Source organism: Lutra lutra, chromosome 17 (assembly GCF_902655055.1).
Source record: "Lutra lutra chromosome 17, mLutLut1.2, whole genome shotgun sequence".
NCBI lineage: Eukaryota > Metazoa > Chordata > Mammalia > Carnivora > Mustelidae > Lutra > Lutra lutra.
In genome coordinates, this window is record NC_062294.1 from 13,730,020 (window position 1) to 13,746,289 (window position 16,270).

The following is a 16,270-nucleotide window of genomic DNA, read 5'->3' on the forward strand; positions in this document are numbered from 1 at the left end:
ATCCTGTCGCCCTTTTAACTATGTGTTTCCCATAGATGATCTGAGGAAATGGGTTAGACCACTTCAAAGCTTTAAAACTTTCTATTTGACACTAGCTCTGGGGGGAGACCCATCTCTCCTTCTATTTGAGGCCAATCCTTGGATCTATATTCCAAACTCCACCTTTCTCGGGGAGTTTGGTTCTTCTCTCTTCTAACTCTTTAGCTCCACCCTCCTTACTGTTCCTGTCAAAGCTACAAGAGCATTCCCATTTTCTCCCGTGCCCTCTCGGTCTCAACTGTGGAATTTCTTTAGTTCAGTGATTCTCCGATTTGGGAGTGTCCAAGACTTACTATGTAAGTCCAGTTTAAAATGTGGGACGCTGACACCCACCCATGGAGAGTCTAATCCACAGGGCTTGGGATGGAACACAGGGAAATGTTGGTCCACAAACTGTATTTCGAAAAATTGTAAGTTTACCCTTCAAGACTCTTTTGTTCTCATTTGTGCCTCTATATGAGCTATCTCTGCTATCTCACCTCCTATTTACTCAATTTTCTTCAGTCTGGCTTCCAGCCTCCAAACTGCCCTATTCAAATGATGATCATGGCCCTCAGAATTCTATCACCTGCCCCAATTTTCCCTTGGTTCTAATCGCATATCTAATTGTCTGCTAGACGTGTCCAAAACATGTCCCCAACCACCTCAATTTCCAATATCAGACTAGAAAGAAAACTATCTTTATTTGCAAACTACAAGATCTTGTATATAGAAAATCCTAAGTGAGCCACAAAAAAGATAATTACAACCAATAAGTGAATTCAGCAAAGCTACAGAATACAATTTTTTTTTAAGATTTTATTTATTTATTTGACAGATTACAAGTAGGCAGAGAGGCAGGCAGAGAGAGAGTCGGGGAAACAGGCTCCCCGCTGAGCAGAGAGCCCAATGTGGGGCTCGATCCCAGGACCCTGAGACCATGACCTGAGCTGAAGGCAGAGGCTCAACCCCCTGAGCCACCCAGGCGCCCCACAAAAAAATTCCTTAAAAAAAAAAAAAAAGATTTACTTTTATTTGAGAGCAAGAGAGAAAGAAAACACACAAGAGGGGGAGGTAAAGGGCAGAGGGAGTAAGTCCTCAAGCAGACTCCCTGCTGAGCAGAAAGCCCAGTACAGAGATTCATCCCGGGACACTGAGATCATGACCTGAGCAGAAATCAAGTGTCAGACGCTTAACCAAATGAACCACAAAGGCACCCCAGATACAAAAATTTTTTAAAAAATCAACTGTATTTCCATGCATAAGGAATAAATAATTCAAAATAAAATTAGGAAACTTACTACATCTAAGATAACATCAAAAAGAATAAAATGAAAATAGTACAGTGAAAACTACAAAACAGAGTTGAAAGAAGTTGCAGACCTGGGGCACCTGGGGGGCTCCGTGGGTTGAGCCTCTGCCTTCGGCTCGGGTCATGGTCTCAGGGTCCTGGGATCGAGTCCCACATCGGGCTCTCTGCTCAATAGGGAGCCTGCTTCCCCCTCTCTCTCTCTTCCTGCCTCTCTGCCTACTTGTGATCCCTCTGTCAAATAAATAAATAAAATCTTAAAAAAAAAAAAAAAAAAAAAAGAAGTTGCAGACCTAAGTAAATGGACAACATTCAGGGTTCATGGGTTAGAAGATATAATATGGTTAAGATGAAAAAACTCCCGAAACTGATCTACAGCAGTGTGATCCCTATCAAGATTCCAGCTGCCTTCACGGCAGAAACTGACACAAAAACCCTAAAATTCATACAGAGAAGCACGGGAGACTCAGAACAGACAAAACAATTTTAAAAAGAACAAAATTGGAGAACTCACATTCCCTAATTTCAAAACTCAACTATGGAGTATGGAGTTGCCATATACAGTACAGTACTTAGGGCATCCGGCTGGCTCGGTTGGTATAGATTCTGATTCTTGATCTTGGGGTCATGAGTTTGAGCACCACACTGGGTGTAGATATGACTTAAAAAAAAAAAGCAGAGCACTGATGTAAGAACAGACATAGAGCAATGGAACAGAGCTCATAAATAAACCTCTACATTTATGCACATTTGATTTCTGAGCAGGGTGTCAAGATAACTCCATGGGGAAAGAAGAGTCTTCTCAACAAATGGTGCTGAACAATTAGAAAGCCACAGGCAAAAGAATAAAGTCAGATCCCTAACTTCATATCATATACAAAAATTAATTCAGAATGGATTACAGGCCTAAATATAAGACCTAAAACTATAAAACTCCTAGAAGAAAACAGTGGAAGAGATCTTGTGGTCTTAAGTCAGGCAAAGGTTTCTTAGGCATCAACACAAAAAGTAAAAGTGACATGGGATGCCAATCAGTGAAGCATCTGCCTTTGGCTCAAGTCATGACCCCCGGACCTTGGGATCGAGTCCGGAGTCGGGCTCCCTGCACAGTGGGGAGTCTGCTTCTCCTTCTGCCCACAGCCCCGTCCCGTGCTCGTGTTCTCTCTCTCACACTCTCACTCTCTCAAATAAATAAAAACCTTTAAAAAATAAAGTGACAAAAAAGAAAATATAGAAAAATGGACTTCATCAAAAGTAAAAAACTGTCATGCTTCAACAGACACCATCAAGAAAGTAAAAAGATGACTCACCAGCTAGGAGAGAATAGTTACAAATCATGAACATATTTAGAGACTTGTATCCAGAATAAAGAACTGCTACAATTCAGCAATAAAGACGAATAGCACAATTAAAAAATGGGCAAAGAATCTGAATAGATATTACTTCACAGAAGATATATAAAAGGCCAGCAAGCACATGAAAAGATGCTCCATCTCATTGTGACCAGAGAGATGCAATCAAAACCACAATGAGATAGCAGTTCACATCCACTAGGATGACTATAATAGAAAAAGACAAACATTAGAAAGCGTTGGCAAAGATGTAAACCAACACCACTGGAGCAATCACGAAATGGTGCAGCCACTGTGGAAAGCAGTCTGGTAGTTCCTCAAAAGTTTAAACAGAGACCCACCATATGCTCCAGCAATTCCACTCTCACATCTATATCCAAGAGAACTGAAAACACATGTCCACACAAGAACTCATACACACATGCTTGTTCAGAGTAGCATCATTCGTAAGAGCCAAAAGGCAGAAACAACCAAAACGCCCAGCAGCTGAGCAATGCATAAACCAAAGGTGGCACTATCTGTTTACACAATGAAACACTGTTCGGCCATAAAAAGAAATGAAGTACGGACACCTATAACGACATGGATGAGCTCTGAAAACACTAGGCTGAATATAGGAAGCCAGAAGGCCAAGAATGTATGATTCCACTTACAGGAACTGTTCAGAACAGGAAAATCCGTAAGGACAGAACGGAGATCTGTGGTTGCCAGTGCTGTGGGAGTGGGGAATGGAGAATGATGCTAATGGATACGGGGTCCTGTTTTACAGTGATGAACACATTCTAAAATTAGACTGTGGTTATGGCTGGATACCTCTCCGAATATACTAAAAGGCATTGAATTGTACACTTTTAGAGCATGAATGTTATGTGAATCATATCTCAATAAAACTGCTATTTAAAAAAAAAAATCTCATTATTCTCCCCAAACATGCCAATGGCTTCTATATTCCCCACCCTGGTTAACAGTATCACCTACTACAAAGTAGGCTAAATTATGTAAAAATGGGACTTCATGATAGTTACCATGTTTTCAAATTGCCTAATAGTCTTTTTAAAAGTTTACATGAAAAAGATGTTATATCAACTGATATATAATTCTGAGTCTGTTCTTACTTGGCCTTATTTCTTTGTATTTTATACAGATAAATCTACCTACCACCACTCTCGTTGTGTTTTGGAAAAGTCATTTACATATGAAATAACATGCTGTTTTATTAATTTTGGAGTGTTTGCTAGACATTCAGTCTCTGATCTGAAAGTGATTATAAAAAAAAGAAAAAAAATGAGGTGTGCCTGGTGGATTAGTTGGTTGAGTGTCCTACTATTGATCTCAGCTCAAGTCTTGATCTCAGAGTTCTGAGTTCAGGGCCACACTGGGCTCTATGCTGGGCATGGAGACTACTTAAAAAACAAAAAAACGAGAATGAGAAAGTTCTAGTAAGTATTCGGAATGTGTAACAGTTCGAATTAAAAAATAGTTTCACAATCTCAAAAGCCAAGGTCCTATGTGGAAAATTACGGATAATTTTAACTTCCTTATATTTATACATCCAAATGTTCTGTAAAGAAAATGTAATGTTTTTATAATTTTAAAAAGTTGCTAAAAAACAATCAAGGGCAACCCTGTAGCAATGAGTTCCTCTACTGTCCAGAATATAATCTCTAAATATCATTTTTCATTAAAATGAACCAAGAGTCCTTAGAAAAAGAGTTTATTCCTGGTCTGAGTCAGACAATGAAAAGATGAGCTTAGGACATCTTGTTGTGCCAGAACTTAATGGAAAATCCAGAATGCTATCATAAACTCCTGGGGTCATGCTGAAAGGACAGAAGCCAATGTAAAGAGCTCCCACTAGCTGAAATGGGACAAAATGAGCAACAAAAAAAGTAATGGCTGTAATGAGTCAAAACAAATACATACAAGCCCATGAGCTCACAATGACAGACAAAAAGAATCATATAGAGTGTGAATATAAACTGAAAGACAAAACAATAGAGTTTCTAGAAAATAATAAAGGTAAATTTATTAAACTGTTCAACTGGACTATATTAAAATGAAGTAATCAAAAGACACCATTAAGATTCTGGTTCTGAGTAAGATGGAGAAGGCGCACTCCACCCTGTCTTTCCCACTAAATGCACCTGTAAGACCTAGACAGAATGCACAGAGCAGCTATACAAGGATGCCGAAAAGTAAAGAGTAGCATGCAGATTAGGGAAAAAGAACACAATGTGAATTACCACCCAAGCAGTGGCAAGTTTCTCATTGTTTCCTCCTGTGACATCTTCCAGCCCAGGACTCAGGAAGGCCCAAGATCAGAGGCAGGTGCTGGTGTGGACAGAGAGCTCTAGGAAACGCCCTCAGGTCCTGTCTTAAGTAGGAGAAAAGGGGTCTCCTAACACTCAGAGAGAGTGGGAGAAATTCCTCATCCCTTTCCCTCTTTTCATTTTCTTAAGTTCCAGCCCCCAAAAGAGGGGACACAGGAACCTAAAACTCTGAGGGGTGTGACTTCCTCTCTGGTTAGAAGATCCGCAATCCCACGGTGAAACCTGTTGAATTTTTGGTCTCCCTGTCCCACTGGGAGTCCTGCAGTGTGGATGCCCTTGCAGGATGTGTCCAACAGGGCAGGTTAAGTAAAACCCCAGGAAATAGCAAAGAGGAAGGAGATCTGGAAAATGACCCCCCTAAAGTTGTCTATGAACTCCAGGGCTTGCCCTTGAGGTATACAAATGTGAATGTGATCCCAAGCAGCAGGCCAAAATCTCTGCCAACTGAACTAAGGGATAGAGCCAAAGGGAGAGAAGAAACAGCACAAGAAATACAGGAAAACTCCTCTAGTGAGAAAGATTATAGTGAAACTTATGGATTCAAGAAGTTCAGCGAACCCCAAACAAACCCAGTGAAATTCTAGCTCAGATACTATATAATCAAAGTGCTGAAAATTAAAGACAAAGTCTCAAGAGAAGCCGGAGAAAATGGAAGTACTATTTATACCGGAACAACAGTTCAAATGACCGCATGAAGGGTGTGCAGGAGGAGCTCTTCTGTACTAGCCCTCCAACTGCTCTGAAAATCCAAAGTTAGCTCCAAATAAAAAGTTAAACCAAAAAATACTGGCAGATATGTAAGAAGGTGAAAATGAAATATTTACTTACATTCAAAGATCAAAATAGGAAACCTCACAGCAAATTTCAAATTTACAACAGGCTCTCATACCACACAAAAAACTTCTATTTGAAGTATTTCACTAGAAAACTTGGCAAAGCAGTGGTGGCTAAAGTAAGTCCACCATCTGGTTTCATGATCCCAAATAAATCTTACATCTTCAGGCCTTAGTTTCCTGAGTTTAAGACCAAGGAGTTGGATTAGGTGTTCTCATTTGATGGATCTCTCATCCTCCTCTAAACTCTCTCTCCAGGGGCGCCTGGGTGGCTCAGTGGGTTGAGCCGCTGCCTTCGGCTCAGGTCATGATCCCAGGTCCTGGGTTCAAGCCCCACATCAGGCTTTCTGCTCAGCAGGGAGCCTGCTTCCTCCTCTCTCTCTGCCTGCCTCTCTGCCTACTTGTGATTTCTCTCTGTCAAATAAATAAATAAATAAATCTTTAAAAAAAAAATTAAAAAAATTAAAAAAAATAAACTCTCTCTCCAACAACTAAACAGCGGAGTATCTTAGAAGTTAAAAAGATGAAATTTAGAAGCAGATAGATGTATCTGCTTTCTGGCTCTGCTATTTGACTGGGGCATGTGACAGTCTCTCAGGAATAATCACATCTACCTAGAAGGTTTTTTTTTTTTTTTTAAAGATTTTATTTATTTATTTGACAGAGAGAGATCACAAGTAGACGGAGAGGCAGGCAGAGAGAGAAAGAGAGGGAAGCAGGCTTCCTGCTGAGCAGAGAGCCCGATGTGGGACTCGATCCCAGGACCCTGAGATCATGACCTGAGCCAAAGGCAGCGGCTTAACCCACTGAGCCACCCAGGCGCCCCTACCTAGAAGGTTTTAAGGGTTACATGAGACAAGGTATACAGAGTGCTCAGCACTTGAGAAAGCACTTGGCACACAGCAAGGGTATAAAACCAAAGCTAGTTATTATAATGAAAATTCTGCCTGCGTTAAGCCTCCTTTCCCTATGTTTAAGAATTCTTTCCGGGTATCGTGACAATTTCCACAGTTTTAACATCCCCACCTACCCTACCCCCAGATCTGTATGTCCTAAGCTCTAGTTTCACATTGCCAACTACCTGTCAGACATCTCACCACCACTCAAAATGAAACATTCCCAAAACCAAGTCATCACCATCCCTATGAAGCAGCTCCTTCTCACAACTCAAGCCCTGACATTCTCCTGAGGTAACCCCGGCTTAAAACCTCAGGGTCAGCTTCAATTCTTAGGTTCTTTTCCTCGCTTCCCCTTTTCAGTCAGTCATCAACTCTCACCGATTATCCCTTCAAAAAGTCTCTCATTTGAACAATTCCTTCCCATTCTCCACTCCAGGTCCCTATTAATTCACATCTGAATTATTCTCCACACTGGTGCCAGATTCACCTTCTCTGGCTCACTTGGATCCTCTCACTTCCTGCTATCATCTGCCAAATGAAGACTAAACTCCTGATACTGCCCTCAACACCCAGAACAATCTGGAATCTAATTCTCTGTGATTCACAGGACATACACTGAGGTGTCTAATCTCCCACCCAAAGTCCTCCTTTTCCTTTCTGCTAACAAAATTCTGTCAATTTTTAGAGAACAAACTCAAATACTACTTCTTCACAAAGGTTTCTCTGATTCCAGAGATCTCCCTGATTTTTCAGAGAAGAACAGTGATAAGGTACTTCCCTACCAGCTATCAAAATGTGTTATACAGGGGCACCTGGGTGGCTCAGTGGGTTAAGCCTCTGCCTTTGGCTCAGGTCATGATCCCAGGGTCCTGGGATCGAGCCCCACATTGGGCTCTCTGCTCGGTGGGGAGCCTGCTTCCTCCTCACTCTCTGCCTGCTTCTCTGCCTACTTGTGACCTCCATCTGTCAAATAAATAAAATCTTTAAAAAAAAAATAAATAAATAAATAAAATAAAATAATTTTGGCATTAGCACGAGACAAATTGGTCAACTCTATCGTGTCCAAAAATAGAACACTGCCTTTATAAGAACTTAAGAATAATAAAGATGGAGGGGCGGGTGGGGCGGGGAAAAAAAAAAAAAGAATAAAGATGATATTTCAAATCAGTAGGAAAAGGATGATGTATTCCATAAATGTTGTTAGGACAAAACACTATCTACCTATAGAGAAAAAGTAAAGTTTGATCCCTACCTTACGCATATTTCAAAAATCTAGAGTACTGAAAGTACAGATTGCCTTTATGACCTAGGTTAAGGACTATAAATGCATTAAAGGAAAGGACTCACCAAATCTGACTAAATAAAACTTCTGCACAAAAAAAAATTAAAAAAAAAAACAAACTGCACAATTAAAAACAATAAACAGGGGCACTTTGGTGGCTCAGTGGGTTAAGCCTCTGCCTTTGGCTCAGGTCATGATCTCAGGGTCCTGGGATCAAGTCCCACATCGGGCTCCCTGCTCAGCGGGGAGTCTGCTTCTCCCTCTCCCACTACCCTCTCATGCTCTCTCTCTCTCAAGTAAATAAATAAAAAATATTAAAAAAAAAAACCAACAACATTCCAGGGTGCCTGGGTTGCTCAGTTGGTTAAGTGTCTGACTCTTGGTTTCAGCTCAGTTCATGGGCTCATGGGTCCTGAGATGGAACCCACGTCCAGCTCCACCCTCAGGAGGGGGTCTGCTTGAGATTCTCTCCCTCTCGGGGCGCCTGAGTGGCTCAGTGGGTTAAGCCGCTGCCCTCAGCTCGGGTCATGATCTCAGGGTCCTGGGATCGAGCCCCGCATCGGGCTCTCTGCTCAGCAGGGAACCTGCTTCCTCCTCTCTCTGCCTGCCTCTCTGCCTGCTTGTGATCTCTATCTGTCAAATAAATAAATAAAAAATCTAAAAAAAAAAAAAAAAAAAAAGAGATTCTCTCCCTCTGCCCTCTCCCCATTTGCATGCGTGCTCTCTCTCTCTCAAATCTTTAAAAAAAAAAGTAACAACAACAAAAAACTATTCTACCATCTTTACATAATTATGTTTATGATTATGCACATCTTAGTCATATTTTATATGCATTTTTCACATTTATAATCATTGTGTCCATATATTTTTCCTCTGTAAAAAATGTAGTTTTAGGGGTGCCTGGGTGGCTCAGAGTTAAGTTAAAGCCTCTGCCTTCGGCTCTGGTCATGATCCCAGGGTCCTGGGATCGAGCCCCGCATTGGGCTCTCTGCTCAGCAGGGAGCCTGCTTCCTCCTCTCTCTCTCTCTACCTGCCTCTCTGCCTGCTTGTGATCTGTCTGTCAAATAAATAAAAATTAAAAAATCTTTAAAAAAAACTTGTGAAATTAAAACCACTTCTTTTTTTAAAGATTTTTATTTATTTATTTGACAGAGATCACAAGTAGGCAGAGGCAGGCAGAGAGAGAGAGGAGGAAGCAAGCTCACTGTGAGCAGAGAGCCCAACACAGGGCTCGATCCTAGGACCCTGAGATCATGACTGGAGGCGAAGGCAGAGGCTTTAACCCACTGAGCCACCCAGGCACCACTACAGTCTCATTACTTATAGCATTTCAGTGTCTTACAATCACCTCCCAGGTCCATTCACTGCTATCAACTTGGTGTATATCTGTTCAGAATTTTCTAACTTATATTCATACCTAATATATATTTGTAGAAATATATTTTGTGTACGTAAGTGGTATTATTTGCTTGGTCTTCATGCTTTTTCACTCAACCATATGTTTTGGAGATCTTTCCTTAGCTGTCTTCTATATGCAGTTCTCTAAGTTGCACAGTATTGAATATCATGTATTATAATTTATGTAACCATTTTGCTAGTGATAGACCTTTACAGTATTTCCAGTTTTGACTATTGCCAACAGCATTACAGTAAAATCGCCTCCTTTGTGCCCGTGTTTCCTCAGAGTAGATGTGTAAACATGAAATTAATGGGTCATAGAATATTTGCATTTAAAATAATGCAGAACAAATGTATAGCCCATCAGTATATCAAAGTACCCCTTTACCCACAATTTCACCTTTTAATATTATTAGCATTTGAAAGTTTTACTAATATGATAAATAAAATGATGGTGTCTTTGTTTTCATTTTCGTTTACCTGAGTACTACTAGTATGGTTGAATGTTGCTTCGATTTTCATTGGATCTTTAGATTTCTTCTTCTTTGAATAACCCATTGATATTTCTGTGTAAATTTTTGTCTTATTTTCATATTGAACCAAAGAATATGTGTATGTAGGGGCGCCTGGGTGGCTCAGTTGGTTGAGCAGCTGCCTTCGGCTCAGGTCATGATCCCGGAGTCCTGGGATCGAGTCCCACATCGGGCTCCCAGCTCCATGGGGAGTCTGCTTCTCCCTCTGACCTCCCCTCTCATGCTCTCTCTCTGTCTCTCAAATAAATAAATTAAAAAAAAAAAAAAAAAAAGAATATGTGTATGTATTCTAAGTATACATCCTTTGCATACTATATTTGCAAAAAAAATGTTTTCTCGGCCTATAACTTGTCCTTAAATTTTGCTTATTTTTATTTTTTTTTTTTTAAAGATTTTATTTATTTATTTGACAGAGAGAGAAAGCACAAGCAGGGTAGTGGCAGGCAGAGGGCGAGGAAGAGGGAGAAGCTGGCTCCCGGCTAAGGACCCAATCCCAGGACCCCAGGATCATGACCTGAGCCAAAGGCAGACACTTAACTGACTGAGCCACCCAGGCGCCCTGGGACAAAGATTAACTTTAACAATAATAACTGATGTTGGCAAAGGTACAAAGAAACAAGCATTCTTAAATGCTACTGATGAGAGCACATATCAGTATTGTCTGTGCAATTTAGGAATATTTTGATAAAATTAAAAAAAATATATATATATGTATTGACTCAAAAATCATATTTGTAGGGTGCCTGGATGGCTTAGTCGCTAAGCGTCTGCCTTCAGCTCAGGTCATGATCCCAGAGTCCCGGGATCGAGCCCCATATCGGGCTCCCTGCTCAGCGGGGAGCCTGTTTCTCTCTCTCCCTCTCCCCAGCTTGTGTTCCCTCTCTCACTGTGTCTCTCTCTGTCAAGTAAACAAAATCTTAAAAAAAAAAAAATCGTATTTATAGCAATTATGTCCTTGTCCCTCCACCCTAGAGATCAGCCACTCTCCTGACTTTTATTATCATTTCCTTGCTTTCTTCATATTTTTGCCACTTATATATGCATCCTGGATCAGTTATAGCAGGTTAAACTACTGCAACGAAAAAAACATAATGGCTCAAACACAAAAGAAATGTAATCCTCTTAGGGTAGACACTGCAGGTTTCTGAGGTCAACACTATCAAGAAACTCAGGCTGATGACAGCTCTGCCATTTCAACATATGACTTCTAATACTGCTTTGATGAATGCCATCCTAGCCCATGGAAGAAGACAAGGGCACTAACCAGATACAGAGGGACACCTGGGTGGCTCAGTCAGTTAAGTGTCTGCCTTTGGCTCAAGTCATGATCCCAGGATCCTGGAATTGAACCCTACCATTGGGCTCCCACTCAGCAGGGAACCTGCTTTTCCCTCTGCCTGCTCTTGCTCTCTCTCTCTCTCTCTCTCTGACAAATAAACAAAATCTTCAAAAAAAAAAAAAAAAGGAACCAGGTACAGAAGCAGCACAATTCCACTCCATACCAGGGAAGAAAACTGTGTCACATGTGAGCAAACCTAACTGCAAAAAAGGTTGGGAAGTGACATGTAGTTGGGCAGTCATGTGCCAACTGTAACTCTATTATTATGGAAGGAAAGAACAAATTTTGACGGACAGATAGTAATACTGCCACACATCTGTAAACAATATGGCTGAATTTTGTCTGGTTTTGAACTTTAAATGAATGGAAACATACTACGTGATTCTTCTGTATCTGGCTTCATTTTTTTGTGCTTATGCTCTTTGGAAAAAACTGTCTTAGGGTGCCTGGGTGGCTCAGTGGGTTAAGCCTCTGCCTTCGGCTCAGGTCATGATCTCAGGGCCCTGGGATCGAGTCCTGCATCAGGCTCTCTGCTCAGCAGGGAGCCTGCTTCCCCCCCACTCTCTGCCTGTCTCTCTGCCTATTTGTGATCTCTCTCTGTGTGTCAAATAAATAAATAAAATCTTTAAAAGAAAGGAAGGAAGAAAGAAAATGTTCAGGCTGGGACTTATACTACCTGAGCCACAGAGCCCCAGAATTACAACTTCACTAGTAAATCACACCTTCTAGACTCCTCTTCCTCATACACAAATAAAGAGTTCATTAATGTGCTCTCTTAATCTCTGTGACTGATCATGCTACCTACTCATCTTTAGTCAATTATGTTATTTCCACAGCTTTTATCATGAATTTGCACTGAGCCAGTCATTCCACTAACTCACTTTCCCCCAGAACTCCCTTTCCAGCAACACTACTAATGAACATTTGCATAATGGCTGCTTGGGGTACGGGGTATCTTTTAGATCCAGCAAGCACAGCAACATTAACTGGTTTGAACTTAGGCCTTTATGACCCTGGCCTCATTAACACTATATGCTAACTAAGCTAACTCACCAAAGACACTCTATATAAAATATTTAAAGCTGATTACTAAGCTATTTGCTTCTAAGAGAATATTTCAGATATTTTTTCTTCTCCTATCAGTGGTTGTCTCAGGATTCAGGAACTGAGTGGATAGAGGAACAAGGTGAGAGGGAAGCACACTTTTTGTGATCGTTTTAAGACAGGTCCACAAATGCTTCGCTAGTTCTCTCTCCAAAAGGTGGGCCTAATTTCCCTCTCTAGAGGGTAGGCTGTATATGGTGGCTCACTTCGACTAAACAGAAAGTGGTAATAATGTAGGTGACTTATGAAGCTTGATCATAAAAAATACTGAGGCCTCCGTGTGTGTGTGTGTGTCTGTCTGTCTGTCTGTGTGTGTGTGTATGTGCACGTGCACACGTGTGCATGTCTGTCTCATCATTGACAGAAGCTAGTTGCCTAATCAGGAAGACACTCAGGCAGCCTTAGAAAGAGGTCTATAGGGGCGCCTGGGTGGCTCAGTGGGTTAAGCCGCTGCCTTCGGCTCAGGTCATGATCTCAGGGTCCTGGGATCGAGTCCCACATCGGACTCTCTGCTCAGCAAGAAGCCTGCTTCCCTCTCTCTCTCTGCCTTCCTCTCCGTCTACTTGTGATCTCTCTCTGTCAAATAAATAAATAAAATCTTAAAAAAAAAAAAAAAGAAAGAGGTCTATAAAGTGAAAAACTGAGACATCCTATGAAAGCTGGGTACCAGCTCCTGAGACCTACCAGCAGCTGTTTGAGTGGGCCACGCTCAAAGCGATTCTCTGAGCCCCAATCAAGCCACTGGATGACTATACCTTCAACCAAAAGACTGACTACAATTTCATGCAACCCAAACCGGAACCATCCAACTAAATTACTCCTAGATTTTTGACACGCACAAACTATATAATAAATACTTATTATCATTTTAAGTCACAAAGTTGTTTTTTTTTTAAGTTTATTTATGTTTTTTAGTAATCTCTACACCCAGTGTGAGCTGCATGTTCTACCAACTGAGCCACCCAGGTGCCCCCTAAGTTACTAAGTTGCTCTTTTTTTAAGATTTTATTTATTTATTTTAGAGAAAGAGCACATGACTCGGGGGAGGGGCAGAGGAGAGGAAGAGAATCTCAAGCTGACTCCACACTGAGCCTGGAGCCCCATGTAGGGCTGGATCTCACAACCCTGAGATCATGACCTGAGCCAAAACCAAGAGTTGGACACTTAACCAACTGAGCCACCTGGGCACTCCCATAAGTTACTAAATTTTGAGGTACTTCATTACATAGACAAGAGATAATACATACATATATATATATATATACATATATATATATATATTTTAAACTTTTGGTTTTGGTGCCATTTATACATATTTTCTAGTTTCAAAAATAATTAGCTTAAAAAACCTCTTTCCCAAACGTAATTTTCTCACTCAAATTATACTAGCTTCTCTAAATTAATAGAGCCCATTTTTGGAAATGTTCTCTGTTAAGGACCCCCTCCCCTCAAAAACACAGTAAGAACTACAAACTGTACTCTTTTAGACTCTATTAGAAATATTTTCTTAAGGGTATATGAAGATCCTGGGCATGCTATCATGCTCATCAGGTGGTGGCAAAAGATTACTGTATTAGGGCCAATACTCCTGCAATATACAACTGGGTGCAATGCAATCTCAGTGGTTCAAAAGGAGCTTGCTGACACTTCCAGGCTCAACTCTCAACCTTAGAATAAAACATATAAACAGAACTCATGTTCAACCACAATCACAAAAGGAACATGTTACTGATCCAAGCTGTTCTCTTTTTTAACCCAAGTTTTATAGGTTTAAATGGGCTGTGCTCTTCAAATTAATCTAAAGAATTTTCCTCTTTAATTCCTTTTTTTTTAGTGGGGGAGGTGTGGTGGGAAGAGGGAAAAGCAGAGAGAATATTCTTTTTTTTTTTTTTTTAAGATTTTATTTATTTATTTGTCAGAGACAGAGGAGAGAGAGTGAGCGAGCACAGGCAGACAGAGAGGCAGGCAGAGGCAGAGGGAGAAGCAGGCTCCCTGCCGAGCAAGGAGCCCGATGTGGGACTCGATCCCAGGACGCTGGGATCATGACCCGAGCCGAAGGCAGCTGCTTAACCAACTGAGCCACCCAGGTGTACCCAGAGAGAATATTCTAAGTAGGCTCCATGCCTAGTGCGGAACCCAACACAGGGCTCAATCTCACAACCCTGAGATCATGGCCTGAGCCAAAATCAAGAGATGGACCCAGGCATCCCATGGATTTTTCCTATTCAATTTCAATCTAGCAACTATTTTCCTTTCATGAACTAGCAATGAACACAAAGTAATCGAAATAAAATAAAATAAAACCAATTTTTAAGGAATATGTCACAAAACAGTGTTATGATGAAAAATTAAACATAAAATCTTTTGTGAAGTGCATTAAATAAAGCTATCTTGTGACATTAGGTCACAAGAGTTGTATTATGAGGTATACAGAGGGGCACCTGGCTGGCTCAGTCAGTAGACCATGACACTCTTGATCTCGAGTGGTAAGTTCAAGCCCACACTGGGTATAGAAATTACTTAAAAATAAACACCAACCAGGGGCGCCTGGGTGGCTCAGTAGGTTAAGCCTCTGCCTTCGGCTCAGGTCATGATCCCAGGGTCCTGGGATGGAGCCCCGCATCGGGCTCTCTGCTCAGCAGGGAGCCCGCTTCCTCCTCTCTCTCTGCCTGCCTCTCTGCCTACTTGTGATCTCTGTCTGTCAGATAAATAAATAAAATCTTTAAAAATAAATAAATAAATAAATAAACACCAACCAAAAACAACAACAACAACAACAAAAAGAAGTATACAGAAATTTAATCGACACTTTCAGGAATGAGAGCAGGGAATTTTAGTAAATAACTTTGCCTACTATATACTAATCATTCAGTTATTAGTTTGATTGTTTGATAAGTGGGTCATACTAATTCAAATTTTTCAAAATCACTTGGTGTTAAATGGCTCTGTCACTTAATAGCTGTATGACCTTGAACAAGTTGTTTAACTTCCCTGCCTCAGATTTCTCATCTGTTGAAGAAGATAATAGTTCCTATGGCATAAGGTAGTTGTAATAAACCAGGTAATTCACAACCATAAAATCACACAGTAATACTCACACAATAGTACTCAACAGTCACAGTATTAGTAGACTATGTATATTTGGAAAGCAATATTCAGAAAGTATTTAGTTTTAATAAGTCTAATTTTATTATTGAAGTGATCAGGTGAAAAACAGATGATGGGGGAAAATGCACCAAAGGAGAAACAAGAGTTAAAGAAATCCTAGATTTCAAGCCCACTAAGTTTAATAATATATAGATTTGACAAATGTATTCATCAAATGTCAAGTCATATCTGATAATGACCGCCTAGCTCTCAACATTCTTGAGGTATCCAGAACTCCATGGTTTTTTATAAGGCACCAGAAAGTAAAACTGATACTGAAAAGCATGATTTGATCAAGATTCTGACAAAGAAATAAAATGATTCTAGTTTTAAGTCAGCAAAAACACTAGAACAAGAAGAACAAAAATACATTCGGGAAGGTGTTTTGGCTAATACTTCGAAGTCTCCCTTAACTACAACTCACCTTCTTCTTTTCATTGTTTTTTTAATCACACTAGCTAAATGGCTTAAAAACAACTTTTGTTAAAATGCTTTTAAAAAGCTGAAGACAGAAAGGAGCACAAATGATCAACTAAAAGCAACTAAACACATTCAGAAAGCCACTGATGAATTCTTACCACCATAAAATCGAAGCATACAGCCAAGGTCAGGATCTGTTGCCTCCTCCTGTATACGCACAGGGTCATCAAATCCCAGCCTGGATAAGTAATCATACACAATCTGAAGAGGTCGTTCAGTAGGTTCCAGTCTCCTGCTTACACAATT

General features: G+C 40.6%; 1 protein-coding gene across 3 annotated transcripts in view; it reads right to left on the bottom strand.

Moving 5' to 3' along the window:
- PHLPP2 (PH domain and leucine rich repeat protein phosphatase 2) overlaps window positions 1-16,270 on the bottom strand; it is an 80,793-nt gene that overhangs the window by 45,073 nt on the left and 19,450 nt on the right. For all 3 annotated transcript variants that reach the window (XR_007123792.1, XM_047710299.1, XM_047710301.1), the window contains exon 3: window positions 16,123-16,256. Coding sequence is in view for 2 of the 3 variants with exons in the window: in XM_047710299.1 (XP_047566255.1) it covers window positions 16,123-16,256 (134 nt within the window). In the remaining variant the exon portion in view is untranslated. The remainder of the gene's footprint in view (window positions 1-16,122; window positions 16,257-16,270) is intronic.